Below are 15,851 nucleotides of genomic sequence, written 5' to 3'. Positions count from 1 at the left end.
CATCTCCAGCCACCTCTGGGCAAGAATTATGTATCTTTATTATCTTGGTCACAAACCTCCTGTTAATTTTACACAAAACCACAACAACTAGGAGCAAAAGTTGCACAGAGCATGTAGCTTATAGAGAGATTTAATGGGCTTAGAAGGTGTAGTGGACTAAGAAGTGTAGAGGCACTTCAGCTAGGCTATGTCCCCTCTTGAGAGAAGCATCCCTTCATTTCCTGCAGATGTTTCCCTGCTGGCTGCTACTACCTCAGGAGCCCTTGCCTCAGCTCTGTGAGACGTTGGGTGTGCTGCTGTGTCCCCATCGTGCTTTAAGGCAGCAGGCAGAAGGCCCTTACTAGCCCCTCCCACCAACCCCGCTGTGTCACCCCACACCTTGTCACATAGAAGACTGATGCTATTATCCCTCTTCACACCTAGTTTAAAGCCCTGTCAAGCAGCCCTGGAGTGAAGACCCTCTTCCCACTTGAAGAAAGGTGTCTCCTGTTTGCTGTCAGCCCTGGTGCTGCGTAGGTCATGCAGTGTAGGTCCAGCCAACATGGATTTAGGAAGGGCAGGTCCTGCCTCTCCAACCTGATCTCCTTCTATGATCAGGTGACCCGTCTGGTGGACATGGGGAGGCCTGTGGATGTAGTCTACCTGGACTTCAGCAAGGCCTTTGACACCGTCCCCCACAGTAAACTGCTGGCTAAGCTGTCAGCTCGTGGTTTGGACTGCAACACTCTGTGCTGGGTTAGGAACTGGCTGGAGGGCCGAGCCCAGAGAGTGGTGGTGAATGGTGCCACATCCGGCTGGCGGCCAGGCACCAGTGGCATCCCCCAGGGATCAGTGCTGGGCCCCATCCTCTTTAACATCTTCATTGATGATATGGATGAGGGGGTTGAGTCAGTCATCAGCAAGTTTGCAGATGACACCAAGTTGGGAACAGATGTTAGTCAGTTAGAGGGTAGAAAGGCTCTGCAGAGGGACCTCGACCGACTGGACAGATGGGCAGAGTCCAATGGCATGGCATTTAACAAGTCCAAGTGCCAGGTGCTGCACTTTGGCCACGGCAACCCCATGCAGAGCTACAGGCTGGGGTCAGAGTGGCTGGAGAGCTGCCAGAGAGGGACCTGGGGGTACTGATTGACACCTGCCTAAACATGAGCCAGCAGAGTGCCCAGGTGGCCAAGAGGGCCAATGGCATCCTGGCCTGTATTGGGAATGGTGTGGCCAGCAGGAGCAGGGAGGTCATTGTGCCACTGTACTCTGCATTGGTTAGGCTACACCTTGAGTCCTGTGTCCAGTTCTGGGCCCCTCAGTTTAAGAAGGACATTTGGATACTTGAGTGTGTCCAGAGAAGGGCAACAAGGCTGGGGAGAGGCCTTGAGCACAAGCCCTATGAGGAGAGGCTGAGGGAGCTGGGATTGTTTAGCCTGGAGAAGAGAAGGCTCAGGAGTGACCTCATTGCCCTCTACAACTACCTGAAAGGTAGTACAACTACCTGAAAGGTGGTTGTAGACAGGAAGGGGTTGGTCTCTTCTCCCAGGCAACCAGCACCAGAACAAGGGGACACAGTCTCAAGCTGTGCCAGGGGAGGTTTAGACTCAATGTGAGGAGAAAGTTCTTCACTGAGCGAGTCGTTCGTCATTGGAATGTGCTGCCCAGGGAGGTGGTGGAGTCACCGTCCCTGGAGGTGTTCAAGAGGGGACTGGATGTGGCACTTGGTGCCATGGTCTAGTTGTGAGGTCTGTTGGGACAGGTTGGACTTGATGATCCTTGGAGTCTCTTCCAACCTTAGTTATACTGTGATACAGTGTGGGTCTGTGATAACATCTCTAAGGCTCTGGATTTAATTAGACAGAACAGATTTCACCTACTAAAAGGATAAACAGTGGAGGAGTAGCTTTACTCCTCAAAGTTCAATCTCCAAACTCCCACACCAGGGAGCTCAGATACTTTTACTTCTGGGACAAGCTTGCTTCCAGGGCTTCCACGATGCATGCGGCCGAGGGGCGCTTCCTGGGGTCCTCGGTGGTGCAGACAGAGAAGAGGTCAATCATCTGCTGGTAGGACTGGTCCAGTTCCTCCATGTTGAGAGCTGGGCGGGTTCCCAGGGCTGCATAGTATGCTTCCTCATCAAAGGAGTCTTCATCAAAGGATTCATCTGGACAAGAAGGTGGTGCAGGTGTTGGAAGGATGTTGGAAGCCACTCGTGGCTTTGCTCCCTGGCTGCCCCTCACCCATCACAGAATGCTGCTTTCCCACCCCTCCCTTTAAAGGCCACCTAGTCCAACCCACCCTGCAGTCAGCAGGGACATCTTCAACTACTCAGGTTGCTCAGAGCCCTAGCCCTGGAATAGTTCCAGGGCTGGGGCAGCTACCAGACTTTCTGGGCAGCATTTCATCCACCAAGGCCTGCAGGGAAGTGACCTTCCTGTCAGATTCATTATTCTTTTCTTAGCACTAACTACTGCTGCCTAGGCTACATCATGACTTTGACTTAAATCACTTAATTTGAATCCCAGCACGGTGGGGGTTGGAAGGGACCTCTGGAGATCTACTCCAAACACCACCACCACCACCCCCTGCTAAAGCAGGGTCACCCACAGCAGGTTTCCCAGCATCACATTCCAGGCAGGCTTGGAATCTCTCCACAACATCTCTGTGTAGCCTGGTCCAGTGCTCCAACCCCCTCACAGGAAAGCAGCTTCTTACATTCATATGGAACCTCTGGGTTCCAGTCTGTGTCTGTTGTCCCTTGTCCTGTCACTAGCACCACAGAAAAGACTCTGCTGCCATCCTCTTGCCCTTTAGATACTGATGATCATATCACTATGAAGCTGTATCTACCCCTGCTGAAGGACAGCCTGCAGGGCTGGCTGGGAAAATACTCTGCAGGCAGGAGATGCTGAGAGCAGCAGAGTGGATAAATCCCCTGGCTGCCTGGAGACCGAGTCACAAACACAGCCTGTGGGTCTGTGCCAACCTGAAGGCTGGCTGGAGCAAGAGATTTCCCAGCACAGCCTGCAGGACTTTCAGCTTTGTGTCACCCCAGGGCACACATCTGCCCGTCCCCTCTGTTCCCTCCTTGGTGTAACTCCAATAAGGAGGTGAGCAAGAAGGCAAACAGCATCCAGGTTTGGATCAGCAACAGTGTGGCCAGCAGGACTAGGGCACAGCTTGTCCCCTTGTACTGGCTCTGGTGAGCCAACTGAACCCTGGGTTCAGTTTTGGGCCACTCCCTCCCTCCAAGAAGGGCACTGAAGTGCTGAAGCACATCCAAAGAAGGGCAGAGAAGCTGGTGAAGGGCCTAGAGCACAAGTCTTGTGAGGAGCAGCTGAGGGAAATGAGGTTGTTCAGCTTGAAGGAGGCTCAGGGGAGACCTCACTCTCTGCAAGTCTCTGAGCAAAGTGGGGGTTGGAGCAAGGTGGGGGTTGGTCTGTTCTCCCAAGGAACAAGCAACAGGACAAGAGGAAAAGGCCTCAAGTTGTGCCATGGGAGGCTTAGGTTGGACATGAGAAAGTTTATTCCCCCAAACAGTTGTCAAGCTCTAGAGCAGGCTGCCCAGGGCAGTGGTGGAGTCCCCATCCCTGGAGGGATTGAAAAGCTTTGTAGATGTGGTGCTGAGGGACCTGGCACCCTGGTTTAGTGGTGGCCTGGCAGTGCTGGGTTAATGGCTTCACTTGATGACCTTAAAGGTCTTTTCTCACCTGAACCACTGTGTGATTCTATGACAAATCTCCCCTTGGATTTGGGCAGGAGATGCCCAAAATCTCAACTGCAGGTGTTTGGCTGCTGGGGTACAGCCCCAGCACCCTTGGCACAGGCACAGCACAGGTCCTTTAGCTTTTCTATCCCAGAAGACACAGGACAAGGGGGAGCAGGCAGTAACTGGAACCCAGGAGGTTCCATCTGAAGATGAGGAGAAACTTCTTTCCTGAGAGCAAGCTGGAGCCCTGCAAGAGGCTGCCTCAAATCTTCTCCTGGACCATTTCAAGCGAATGGCATCACAGCAAGAGTACCAGGAGAGGAAAGCGTTTCTAGGAGCAGCAATGCTCAGCAGCAAGAGCTAGAGACAAACCTTCATCCTCGGGGCAGTTGCTGAGGTGGAGGTGGGGCACAGAGAGGGTCATCATCTCCCAGAGGGTCAGCCCAAACGCGAAGATGTCAGCCTTGTCCGTGATCACGCCGGCCTCCTGCAGAGCCTCCGGGGGCTTCCAGGCCTCCGTGCCAATGTAGCACATCTCTGGGTCGCTCACTGCAAGCAAACAGTGTGGCTCAGGGTGTCTGCTGGGACTTGGGAGTCACCAGGACACAATGAAGAAGTGAGAAATTACCTATGTTTTACCCAAGGTCTTCCCTCCTCCTGCTTAGGCGCTGCTGAGGTGACAGCACTCAGAGGGCAACTTCCCCAGACCAAGGGCATGGGGATGAAGCAAATCCAACCTTCGTCCTCAAAAAGGCTCTGTCAGCCTCCACCACACAGCCTTCCTGTTTTCTTTACTCCAGCCCAAACTTAGAGGACACAGTCTCAAGCTGCACCAGGGGAAGTTTAGGCTGGAGATGAGGAGAAAGTTCTTCCCAGAGAGAGTTGTTAGCCATTGGAATGTGCTGCCCAGGGAGGTGGTGGAGTCACCATCCCTGGAGGGTGTTCAAGAGGGGATTGGACCTGGCACTTGGTGCCATGGTTTAGTGGTCATGAGGTGTTGGGTGACAGGTTGGGCTTGATGATCTTTGAGGTCTTTTCCAACCTTATTGAGTCTATGATTCTATTCTCACCACTTCAGTTTACTGCCTCTTGGAACTTAATGAATTTTAGCCTTGGGAGAACAGAAGGGATCAGCTCTCAGCCTGAGGAAGGAAGCAGCAGCTCTGACTCCATCCCTTCCACAGGCACTGCTCCCAAGAGGAGGGAGCCACATCCTCCCTTACAAATTCCTTATCTGTCAGCAAATCATAGGTCCATTATCATCCAAGATGATTGAGTCCCACTGTTAACCCAGCACTGCCAGGTCACCACTATGCCATGTCCCTCAGCACCACATCTCCACAGCTTTTCAATTCCTCCAGGGATGAGGGCTCCATCACTGCCCAGGGCAGCCTGTTCTAGGGCTTGACAACCCTTTTGGGGAAGAAATTGCTCCTTTTGTCCAACCTAAACCTCCCCTGCCACATCTTGAGGCTGTTTCCTTGTCCTATCACTTGTTCCTTGAGAAAAGAGACTGATTCCCACTTTCCTTCAACCTCCTTTCAGAGATTTGTAGAGAGCAAGAAGGCCTCCCCTGAGCCTGAACAGCCCCAGATCCCTCAGCCTCTCCTCACAAGACTTGTGCTCTAGACCCTTCATCAGTTCTCTGGACATGCTCCAGCACTTCAATGTTCTCCTTGGAGGGAGTTGCCCAGCACTTAACCATCCAGCCTGGTCAGATCTCTCTGTAGAGCCTCCCAACCTGCCAGCAGCTCAACACTCCCACCCAACCTGGTGACATCTGCAAACTTACTGAGGGTGCCCCCAGTCTCCTTGTCCAGATCATTGATAAAGATATGCAGGAGAACAGGCCCCAGTACTGAGCTCTGGGGAACACCACTTGTGACCAGCTGCCAACTGGATTTAACTCCATTCACCATTCTTTGGGCTCAGCCATCCAGCCAGTTTTTAAGCCAGCAAAGCATCCACCCATCCAAGCCATGAGCAGCCAGTTTCTCCAGGAGGATGCTGAGGGGCACAGTCTCAAAGGCTTTACTGAAGTCCAGGCAGACATATCTGGAGCCTTTCCCTCAACCCCTGAGTGGGTCACCTTGTCATAGAAGGAGATCATGTCAGTTAAACAGGTCCTGCTTGTTGCTGTTTGTGAAACTTTTCTTCAAAGCCCATCCTGCAATGGGAAGCAAACACCAAAATCCCTCAACACTTCCCAGGCTGTTGAGCTTTAATCCTTGGCTGCCACATGGACAGTGACTCAGCAGCCTCACACCACCAGTGTGGAAGCAAAAGCTCAATCAAGGCTAGGTGGAGAGGACTCATTCCTGTTAAATCAGCTCAGAAAGTGATACTTTTAGAGGGGCATAGACCTGCTGGAGCAGGGCCACAAAGATGATCAGAGATCTGGAGCACCTCTCTTATGAAGACAGGCTGAGAGTTGGAGTTGTTCAGCCTAGAGAAGAGAAGGCTCTGGGGAGACCTTATAGCTGCATTTCAGTATCTGAAGGGCACCCACAGAAAGGCTGGGGAAGGACTGTTTAGAAGGGCTTGGAGCAATAGGATGAGAGGCAATGGTTTGAAACTGGAGCAGGGGACATTTAGGTTGGACATCAGGAGGAAGTTCTTTACAATGAGAGTGGTGAAACACTGGAAGAGGCTGCCCAGGGATGTGGTTGAGGCCCTGTCCCTGGAGACATTCAAGCTCAGACTCACTGGCCCTGGGCAGCCTGACCTCATTGAGGGTGTCCCTGCTGACTGCAGGGGGGTTGGACAAGATGACCTTTGAGGGTCCCTTCCAACCTGACCCAGCCTGCGATTAGGCTGAGGCACTGCCTCCAGGCTCTCACTGCTGCTCCCAGGGAATAGTGAAACCGCAGTGGAGCAGAAAGCAGGAGGCTGAGGCAGGCCCCAGCGCCGCCTGAATCGGCAGAGGAAGGCACTGTCATGAACCCCCTGCACTCCTGCTGCTTGCAGCCAAGCCACGACGCCAGGAGACATCTGCTTCTCATTCCAGAGGCCTTTACAACGCTCAAGAGCTGGCTCGGGCTTCCTCCCGGCCCTACGAGAGAGGCTCATTTACTTAACTCCCTGGCAAGAGCATTTCCTCGGCAGGGCTTGATCCAGCATCCTGTGTACTCCTGCCTCCAGGAGCAAACAGCACAAGAGAGATGTCACAGCTCCGGAGAATTAAAGCTAGGACCTTTTGGAAGGCCTCTTAAGGGTGCAAACCACAAACCAGTCCTTTCCTCGGAGGGCGTGGAGGGGGTTAAGTGTGTTGGCTCTGCTTACAGAAACAAACTTCAGCAGCCGCAAAGGATCCAGTTCCCCTCCCCCAGGCCACCCTACCTACCGGTCATGTTCTCGTCCAGGGGCAGGGACACTCCCACATCACAGATCTTGATGGCTTCAAAATCACCTTTAACGACCACGTTGGGGGACTTGATATCTCCGTGGAGCACATGCTTCTCATTGTGGAGATACTACGAAGCAGAGAGGAGAGGTTACCGGCTGCTTTCGGTCAGGCAGAGGAGAGGAAGGAGCAGGATTTGGACAACAAAGGAACAGCTTGGTAACGTTTAACATACTTAAGGCTTAAGCACTTGAGAATGGCTCACCACCTGCAAGAGGCACAAAACACAGGGCAGGTTGTCACACCCAGCCTAGTCTGAGGGATTTATTGGTTGCCTGTTATTGAAAGGCTGTGAGAAGCTTCTCTGCTTTTCTTATTGTTGCTAAAAGTGCAGGAGTGTAGGTACTCAAGGCAGGCATTAGAATAGAATAGAATTAACCAGGTTGGAAAAGGCCTTTTGAGCCCATCAAGTCCAACTCATCACCCAACACCATCTGATCAACTAAACCATGGCACCAAGCACCCCAGCCAGTCTCTTCCTAAACACCTCCAGTGATGGTGACTCCACCACCTCCCTGGGCAGCACATTCCAATGGCCAATCTCTCTTTCTGGGAAGAACTTCTTCCTAACCTCCAGCCTAAACCTCCCCTGGCACAGCGTGAGACTGTGTCCTCTTGTTCTGCTGGTCCCCAAGGCTGTCGACTTTATTCAGGAGCTCAGAGCTGTGAAGCTGGCGCAGCTTTACCCTGACCGGATGAGGCCCAGAAGCTGTGCTGTGGTTCAAGGCACCACTGACACCATTTCCCCCTTTTTCTCCCTGCCCCCCTGAAATACAAACTCGGAGGAGCAGCTGCTGAGGCAAAGTGCATGAGCACAACTGGCTGGTAGCCACAGGCAGCAAGGAGCTATTTTCACCACCAGGCTGAAAGTATTTAGGTTCCTCAGCCTGGAGAAGAGAATGCTCTGGGGAGACTTTCTTGTGGCCTTTCTGTACTTGAAAGGGTCTATCAGAAAGCTGGGGAAAGAGTTGTTTTTTTTAGCAGGGCCTGTTGTGACAGGACAAGGAGTGATGGGTTTAAAAGATTCAAAATGAAAGTGCTGGCTGGAGCACAGTGTCATGGGGCTGGAAGTTCAGGGCGTTAACATGAGAGGCTTCCTGCTCTGGTTGCCTTTGAGGCCAGAGTCCAACCATTAGAATAGAATAGAGTAAGAATAGAATAGAATAGAATAGAATAGAATAGAATAGAATAGGAATAGGAATAGGGATAGGCCAGGTTGGAAGAGACCTTTGAGATCGAGTCCAACGTATCACCCAACACCATATAATCAACTAAGCCATGGCACCAAGCACCCCAGCCAGTCTCTTCCTGAACACCTCCAGGGATGGTGACTCCACCACCTCCCTGGGCAGCACATTCCAATGGCAAATCACTCTTGCTGTGAAGAACTTTCTCCTAACCTCCAGCCTAAACCTCCCCTGGCACAGCTTGAGACTGTGTCCTCGTGTTCTGGTGCTGGTTGCCTGGGAGAAGAAGGTCTCCCCTGAGCCTCCTCTTCTCCAGGCTACGCAACCCCAGCTCCCTCAGCCTCTCCTCACAGGGCTGTGCTCCAAACCCCTCCCCAGCTTTGTTGCCCTTCTCTGGACACCTTCCAGCAACTCAACATCTTTCCTAAACTGAGGGGCCCAGAGCTGGACACAGGACTCAAGGTGTGGCCTAACCAGTGCTGAGCACAGGGCACAATGACCTCCCTACTCCTGCTGGCCACACTGTTCTTGATACAGGCCAGGGTGCCCTTGGCCTTCTTGGCCACCTGGGCACACTGCTGGCTGACCTGAAGGGGGGTTGTAGTGAGGCGGAGGTTGGTCTCTTCTCCCAGGCAACCAGTACCAGAACAAGAGGACACAGTCTCAGGCTGCGTCAGGGGAGGTTTAGGCTGGAGGTTAGGAGGAAGTTTTACACAGAGAGAGTGATTGCCCACTGGAATGGGCTGCCTGAGGAGGTGGTGGGGTCGCCGTCACTGGGGGTGTTCAGGGCGAGGCTTGACAGGATGCTTGGTGCCATGGTTTAGTTGATTGGGTAGTGTTGGATGATAGGTTGGACATGATGATCTCGAAGGTCTCTTCCAACCTGGTTAATTCTATTCTATTCTCATGTTCAGCCTACTATTAACCAGTACCCCCAGCTCCCTTTCTGCCTGGCCTCTCTCCAGCTGCTCTGACCCCAGCCCTTAACCCAGCACTGCCAGTTCACTACTAAACTATGTCCCTCAGCACCACATCTACACAGCTTCCAAAGCCCCACAGGGATGGTGACTCCACCACTGCCCTGGGCAGCCTGCTCCAGCCCCTGGCAGCCCTTTCCATGGAGAAATTGTTCCCCAACGTGCAAGCTAAACCTGCGATTCCACACCCAACAGGTAGAGCTCACATTAAACCTACCTTCAAGCCCCTTGCCATGTTCAAGGCAACTTTGAAGATGAGGGCAGCAGGGAAAGGGCCCAGCTTGTCTTCAAGTCTTTTTTCAATCAAGTCATTGAGAGACTTTTCTCCTCCATACTCCATGGCCAGACACATGCTTCCGTCGCTGGCCTTGGTAAAGGCACGGTAACCTGCCAGACAGAGATTGGGTTGGGAGAGCTGAAGTACCACCAGCATTTTCTGATGGATCCCCAGGGCATTTGAAACTGCTGGCCTGCTGCTTGGCCTGTGGCTCAAACCAAACCCAGACAAATTCATATCCAGGGAGAGAACTGGCTCATGAACTAAAGCCCCGGGGAGAATGTCCACAGAAAACACAAGCCACAAATCTTGGCAAAGTCAAGGAGCTCCCTCCTCTAGGAGAGCCCAGAGACACCCACAGACCCCCAGCATGGTTGGGTTGGAAGGGACCCTTGGAGATCATCTAGGCCACCTCCTTTGCTAAAGCAGGATCACCCAGAACAGGTTGCACAGGATTGCATCCAGGCAGGTTTGGAATCTCTGCAGAGTAGGAGACTCCACAACCTCTCTGGGCAGCCTCTTCCAGTGCTCCAGCACCCTCACAGGAAAGCAATTGTTCCTCAAGTTGAGGCAGAACCTTCTGAGTTCCAGTCTGTGCCCGTTGCCCCACTTGGTACTTCTCAGGTCAGCTTTGTGCCCTGTGCCAGGGACTGGGAGGTTTACCCTGATCCATGCAGGACAGAGACCCAGCAGAAGAGGAGCACAGGATCTTCAGGACCTCAAGTTGTGCCAGGACAGGTTTAGGTTGGACATGAGGAACAATTTCTTCCCCTGAAAGGGTTGTCAAGCCCTGGAACAGGCTGCCCAGGGCAGTGGTGGAGTCTCCATCCCTGGAAGGTGTGGTGCTGAGAGACATGGTTTAATGGTGATCTGGCAGCGCTGGGTTCAACGGTTGGACCTGATGACCTTAAAGGTCTCTTCCAACCAAAACAGTTCTGTGATTCTATGACAAATCCCCAGCTGCAAAGAGGAGGAGCTGCAGGAGTGAGATAGAGTGTGCAGGGCTGTCAGTGAAAGCCAAGGCCTAGCCAAGGCCTTTCCTCACAGGGTCTGTTTCCTAAGGTTAAGAGTAACGGTCTGGCATGGAACCTCTTTTCCTCCCTGTTTCACTCCTGCCTATAAACAACATTCCTCAGGTGGTGTCAGAAATTACACACTCTTGCATAACAATGTGGCAAAGAGTCTTCTCCCATGAATGAGTACACAAACACAGTGAGAGGTACAGATCTCTGCTCTTCCCTTCCTGCCAGCAGCAAGGCAGAACATTGCCGGGGTAACAAAGTGCCTCGCCCTCGGCACAAGTGAGCACGCCGAGGTGGGTTTAAAGCACAAACAGAAGGCATCAAGGCAGACAAAGCTGCTGTTCTGACTGGCAGCAGAGATTTATACACAAGATAAGAGCAGAAGTTAAACAGATTTAAGCAGCTCCTTGAACTATTCCCACCACTGAGAGCCAAGAATGTGACAAAGCCTCAGTTGTCACTCTGAGGCGTGTCATCTCGGTGGGATGTGGAGCCTTACTCTGCAAGCAGAAACCACCCCAAACATCAGTTAAGTTATGGCCCATCCTACTAGTTCCAATGTAAACTGGCTTGTGAGTCCCACCATAAGCACTGGTGTTGGGTAACTCACCCAGATAACCACCTCTCAGTGCCTGAAAGGACCTCAACAGGCGACAGGGCACCAAGGGGCTTCGGCCACAAGCCAAGCTTCTGGGTAAACCCCATCCCCATGCTGCTGCATGGGCTCAGAGGCAGTCACTCATGTCCAGCTCTCCAGCATGGTAGCAAGGTGGGATCCCTGCAATCTGGGAGCCACTGCCTGCACCAACAGCATCTTGGCTTGGATCAGCAATAGTGTGGCCAGCAGGACTAGGGCAGGGATTGTCTCCCTGTACTCAGCACTGGTGAGGCTGCACCTCAAATCCTGGCACCTCACTCCCTCCAAGGACATTAAGGGGATGGAGCATGTCCAAAGGGCAGCAAAGCTGGTGAAGGGTCTAGAGTCTTGTGACGAGCAGCTGAAGGACCTGGGGTTGTTTAGCCTGGAGAAATGGAGACTCAGGGGAGGCCATCTCAATCTTTACAACTTCCTGAAAGGAGGTTAGAGCCAGGTGGGGCTTGGTCTGTATTCCCATGGAGCAAGTGATAGGACAAGGGGAAATAGCCTCAAGTTGCACCAGGGAAGATTTAGGTTGGAAATGAGGAACAATTTCTTCCCTGAGAACATTGCCAAGGCCTGAGCAGGCTGCCCAGGGCCCATGGAGATGTGGTGCTGAGGCACATGATTTAGTGCTCAGCTGGCTGTGTTGGGTTAACAGTTGGACTTGATCTTAAAGGTCTCTAAGGTCTTTTCCAACCTGGTCTGGTCCATTCTATTCCATTCTATTCTATTCTATTCCATTCCATTCTATTACATTCCATTCTGTGATCTGCTTATGAAGCTCTCAGGGCTCACCTTGACCCTGTCCTGTGCAGCTGCACACCAGAGGCAACCTCACAGCCTCACTCCAGCAGCCTCTCCCATGGGAATGAGGTTCCCTGGTGGGTCTGCAGATTTGCCCTGAGAGATCCAGGGCATCCCACCATGAAAGTACCAAGCCAAGGAGATACCTTGAACCCTCCTTGCCACTGCCCCATGCCAGGTCAAGGTCTCTGTTGGGAACGGTGGACGCAGGCACTGCAAAGGAACCCTGCAGCTGCCTTGTCACAGAATCACAGAATCACCAAGGTTGGAAAAGACCTCAAAGATCACCAAGTCCAACCTGTCACCCAACACCTCATGACTAAACCATGGCACCAAGTGCCACATCCAATCCCCTCTTCAACACCTCCAGGGATGGTGACTCCACCACCTCCCTGGGCAGCACATTCCAATGGCCAACAACTCTCTCTGGGAAGAACTTTCTCCTCACCTGCAGCCTAAACCTCCTCTGGCACAGCTTGAGACTGTGTCCTCTTGTTCTGGTGCTGGTTGCCTGGGAGAAGAGACCAACCCCCTCCTGGCCACAACCTCCCTTCAGGTAGTTGCAGAACGCAATAAGGTTACCCCTGAGCCTCCTCTCCTCCAGGCTAAGCAACCCCAACTCCCTCAGCCTCTCCTCACAGGGCTGTGCTTGAGGCCTCTCCCCAGCCTCATTGCCCTTCTCTGGACATCCTTCAAGAGTCTCAAAGTCCTTCTTCAACTGAGGGGCCCAGAACTGGCCACAGGACTCACGGTGTGGCCTAACCAGTGCGGTCCCACACGGACACAAGCTGGGACTCCAGAGTCAGCCCCAAAGCTCCATGTGCCCTTGTAAGTGGCACAGCCTGTGCTGGACACTCACCCACAATGTTGGGGTGCTGGAGTTTTTTTAAGATCTTGGCTTCCTCGTTCAGCCTCTCCTGGTAGATGCGCTGCTGGCGGCTGTTGCACTTGGCGTTGACCTTCTTCACAGCCCATGGGGAGCGAGACAAACCTCTGGGAGACCTGCATGGGAGAAGCCACAACCTCTCAACACCATCTGAAGGCAGCACCACAGTTCAAGCTCACACAGGTCACTGAGGAGCTCTTCTCAAGAGCTCCTGCCTCAGTTTTGGGAAATAAAGAAGAATGAAATAAATGCCCCCAGCTTCAGCATATGCCAATCCTTACAGCTCCTGGCCTGGAGCAGGAACAGTGTGGCAGCAGGAGCAGGGAGGTCATTCGGCCCCTGTGCTCAGCACTGGTTAGGCCACACCTTGAGTCCTGTGGCCAGTTCTGGGCCCCTCAGTTTAGGAAAGATGTTGACTTGCTGAAAGGTGTCCAGAGAAGGGCAACAAAGCTGGGGAGGGGCCTTGAGCACAGCCCTGTGAGGAGAGGCTGAGGGAGCTGGGGTTGCTTAGCCTGGAGAAGAGGAGGCTCAGGGGAGACCTTATTGCTGTCTACAACTACCTGAAGGGAGGTTGTAGCCAGGGGGGGGTTGGTCTCTTCTCCCAGGCAACCAGCACCAGAACAAGAGGACACAGTCTCAACCTGTGCCAGGGGAGGTTTAGGCTGGGTGTTAGGATGAAGTTCTTCACAGCAAGAGAGATTGGCCATTGGAATGTGCTGCCCAGGGAGGTGGTGGAGTCCCCATCACTGGAGGTGTTTAGGAAGAGACTGGCTGGGGTGCTTGGTGCCATGGTTTAGTTGATGAGATGGTGTTGGGTGATAGGTTGGACTCGATGATCTCAAAGGTCTCTTCCAACTTGGTTAATTCTATTCTATTCTATTTTCAGGGATTTTAGAAGAGATTTGTATTGATTCTCCTTTTCAGGTGGAGGAGGCTCAGCATGGAGAGAGAAGAACCTTGCCCAGCAGCCCAAAGAGAGCCACAAATGGACCCCAAATGGACCCCAGATGCTTGAATTCCAGGTCAGAGAAAGGCTGTTGGGGTTATCCCAAAACCACAGGCTCCTTCCCAGCACACAGGACAGCTGGAAACCCCACAGTCCTTCCTCAGCCCCATCTGAAGGGGGCAGGTCAGTAACAGCAGCAGTTTCTTGCTCAAAGCTCGACCATTTCCCAATCCCTTTGTTATTCCAGAGGGAAAGCCGATGCCAAGCCCCCTTCCCCAGCAGCACAGCACACCTGTGCTCTCACACTCACCTCTTCATCAAGTAGACGTTGACTCCGGTGCCGTATCCAAGCTTCTTCATGAAGGGAGAGGCAGGGATGGTGACTGAAACTGGGCTCCCATCTGAAAAGAGTCACAGAATCAACCAGGTTAGAAGAGACCTCCAAGCTCATCGAGTCCAGCCAATCACCCAACCCTAACTGATCAATTAGACCATGGCACTAAGTTCCTCAGCCAGTCTCCTTTTAAACGCTTCCAGGGGTGGCAACTCCACCGCCTCCCTGGGCAGCCCATCCCAATGGGCAGTCTCTCTTGCAGTGAAGAACTTCTTCCTGACATCCAACCTAAACTGCAAAATTGTTTTAGAATCACAGAATTGTTAGGGTTGGAAGGGACCTCAAGGATCAGCCAGTTCCAACCCCCCTGCCATGGGCAGGGACACCTCACACTACATCAAGTAGTGGCAGCAGCTCCCTGGGCAACCTGTGCCAGTGTCTCACCACCCTCATGGGGAAGAATTCCTCTCCCCCAGAAGCAGTTTTATCCCCCATCACCTCCCTACAGCAAAGTGCTCAGATCTCTGCCAGCCCCTCTGGAAAGATTTGGGGCTCATACCTGAACATGACTCACCTGGCCTGCGGGCCACGTTCTTTGGAGTCCTGATGGCTTCCATCGCTGCAAGCTGTCCTGAAACTGCAGGAGAGACTTGATGACCCCCCCCACCCCCAAAGATGCCGGAGGGAGCCGCACAAGAGGACGAGCCGCGGAGGGCTCAAGCCCCAGCCCAACGGTTTGTCACCACTGTGTGTGTCCCTTCCTGCCCGCCCCCCTCCCCCCAACCCGGCAACCCCCACCCCGATCAGGTAATGAAGCACAAAAGGGGTCTAGGGGTGGCTCTGGAACAACGCAAGAGCTGGGACTGCTGGCTTAAGGGAATCGGCATCACGAGATGGAGCTGAGGCGAGGGGAAAATGCTCCCAGCAGGACAGGGAAGGGTCTACCCCATCAAAGGGCACCATGGCTGGGCTGGGTGAAAGTCCCAGATTGTGGGGAGGACTTGGGAGTCCCATATCTGGGGGGAACGGGGGAGTGTCCCAGGCTTGCCGAGGTGCAGGGAAGACTGATAGAGGTCTGCTAGATCTGCTGAGACTGCTGGAGGTCTGCTAGATCTGCTGGAGACTGCTAGATCTGCTGGAGGTCTGCCAGATCTGCTGGGGGCTGCTAGATCTGCTGGGGGCTGCTAGATCTGCTGGGGGCTGCTAGATCTGCTGGAGGTCTGCCAGATCTGCTGGGGGCTGCTAGATCTGCTGGGGGCTGCTAGATCTGCTGGGGACTGCTAGATCTGCTGGGGGCTGCTAGATCTGCTGGAGGCTGCTAGATCTGCTGGGGGCTGCTAGATCTGCTGGGGACTGCTAGATCTGCTGGAGGTCTGCTAGATCTGCTAGATCTTCGAGGCTCAGGGGGTGTCCCGGGCTGCGGTGGGTCAGGGCTGCCATCTCTAGGAGTGAGGGTCCCAGATGGCAGCAGATGACTCCGAGGTCCGATCTCTGGGGTGCGGGAGGTCCCAGTTTGGGGAGTGGGGTGGGTGCAGAAGATGACTCCGAGGTCCCATTTCAGGGGTTGAGGAGGGGGCTCAAGAGGGAGCTGAGAGCTCCCGGGTCCCACTGAAGGGGTGCGAGGGGGCCAAGCCAGAGGACGCCGAGGATGCCTCGCCCCCACCTCCCCCCGGCATGAGGG

The 15,851-nt window shown here is 53.5% G+C and overlaps 1 protein-coding gene across 1 annotated transcript; it reads right to left on the bottom strand.

Annotated features, from left to right (window-relative positions):
* Positions 1–1,877: 1,877 nt before the first annotated feature.
* On the bottom strand, positions 1,878–14,787 carry PBK (PDZ binding kinase). The gene is made up of 7 exons (XM_009908384.2): positions 14,745–14,787; positions 14,147–14,237; positions 12,864–13,006; positions 9,479–9,648; positions 7,038–7,167; positions 4,067–4,243; positions 1,878–2,149 (listed from the first exon to the last, which is right to left on the bottom strand). Exons 1-7 carry the CDS (start codon positions 14,785–14,787, stop codon positions 1,944–1,946), a joined length of 960 nt encoding a protein of 319 aa, XP_009906686.1. The 3' UTR covers positions 1,878–1,943.
* Between the last annotated feature and the right edge of the window lie 1,064 nt (positions 14,788–15,851).

Source organism: Dryobates pubescens, chromosome 3, assembly GCF_014839835.1.
Source record: "Dryobates pubescens isolate bDryPub1 chromosome 3, bDryPub1.pri, whole genome shotgun sequence".
NCBI classification, from domain to species: Eukaryota; Metazoa; Chordata; class Aves; order Piciformes; family Picidae; genus Dryobates; species Dryobates pubescens.
The sequence above is the reverse complement of the archived record's forward strand: the minus strand, read 5'-3'. Positions and strand labels throughout refer to the sequence as shown.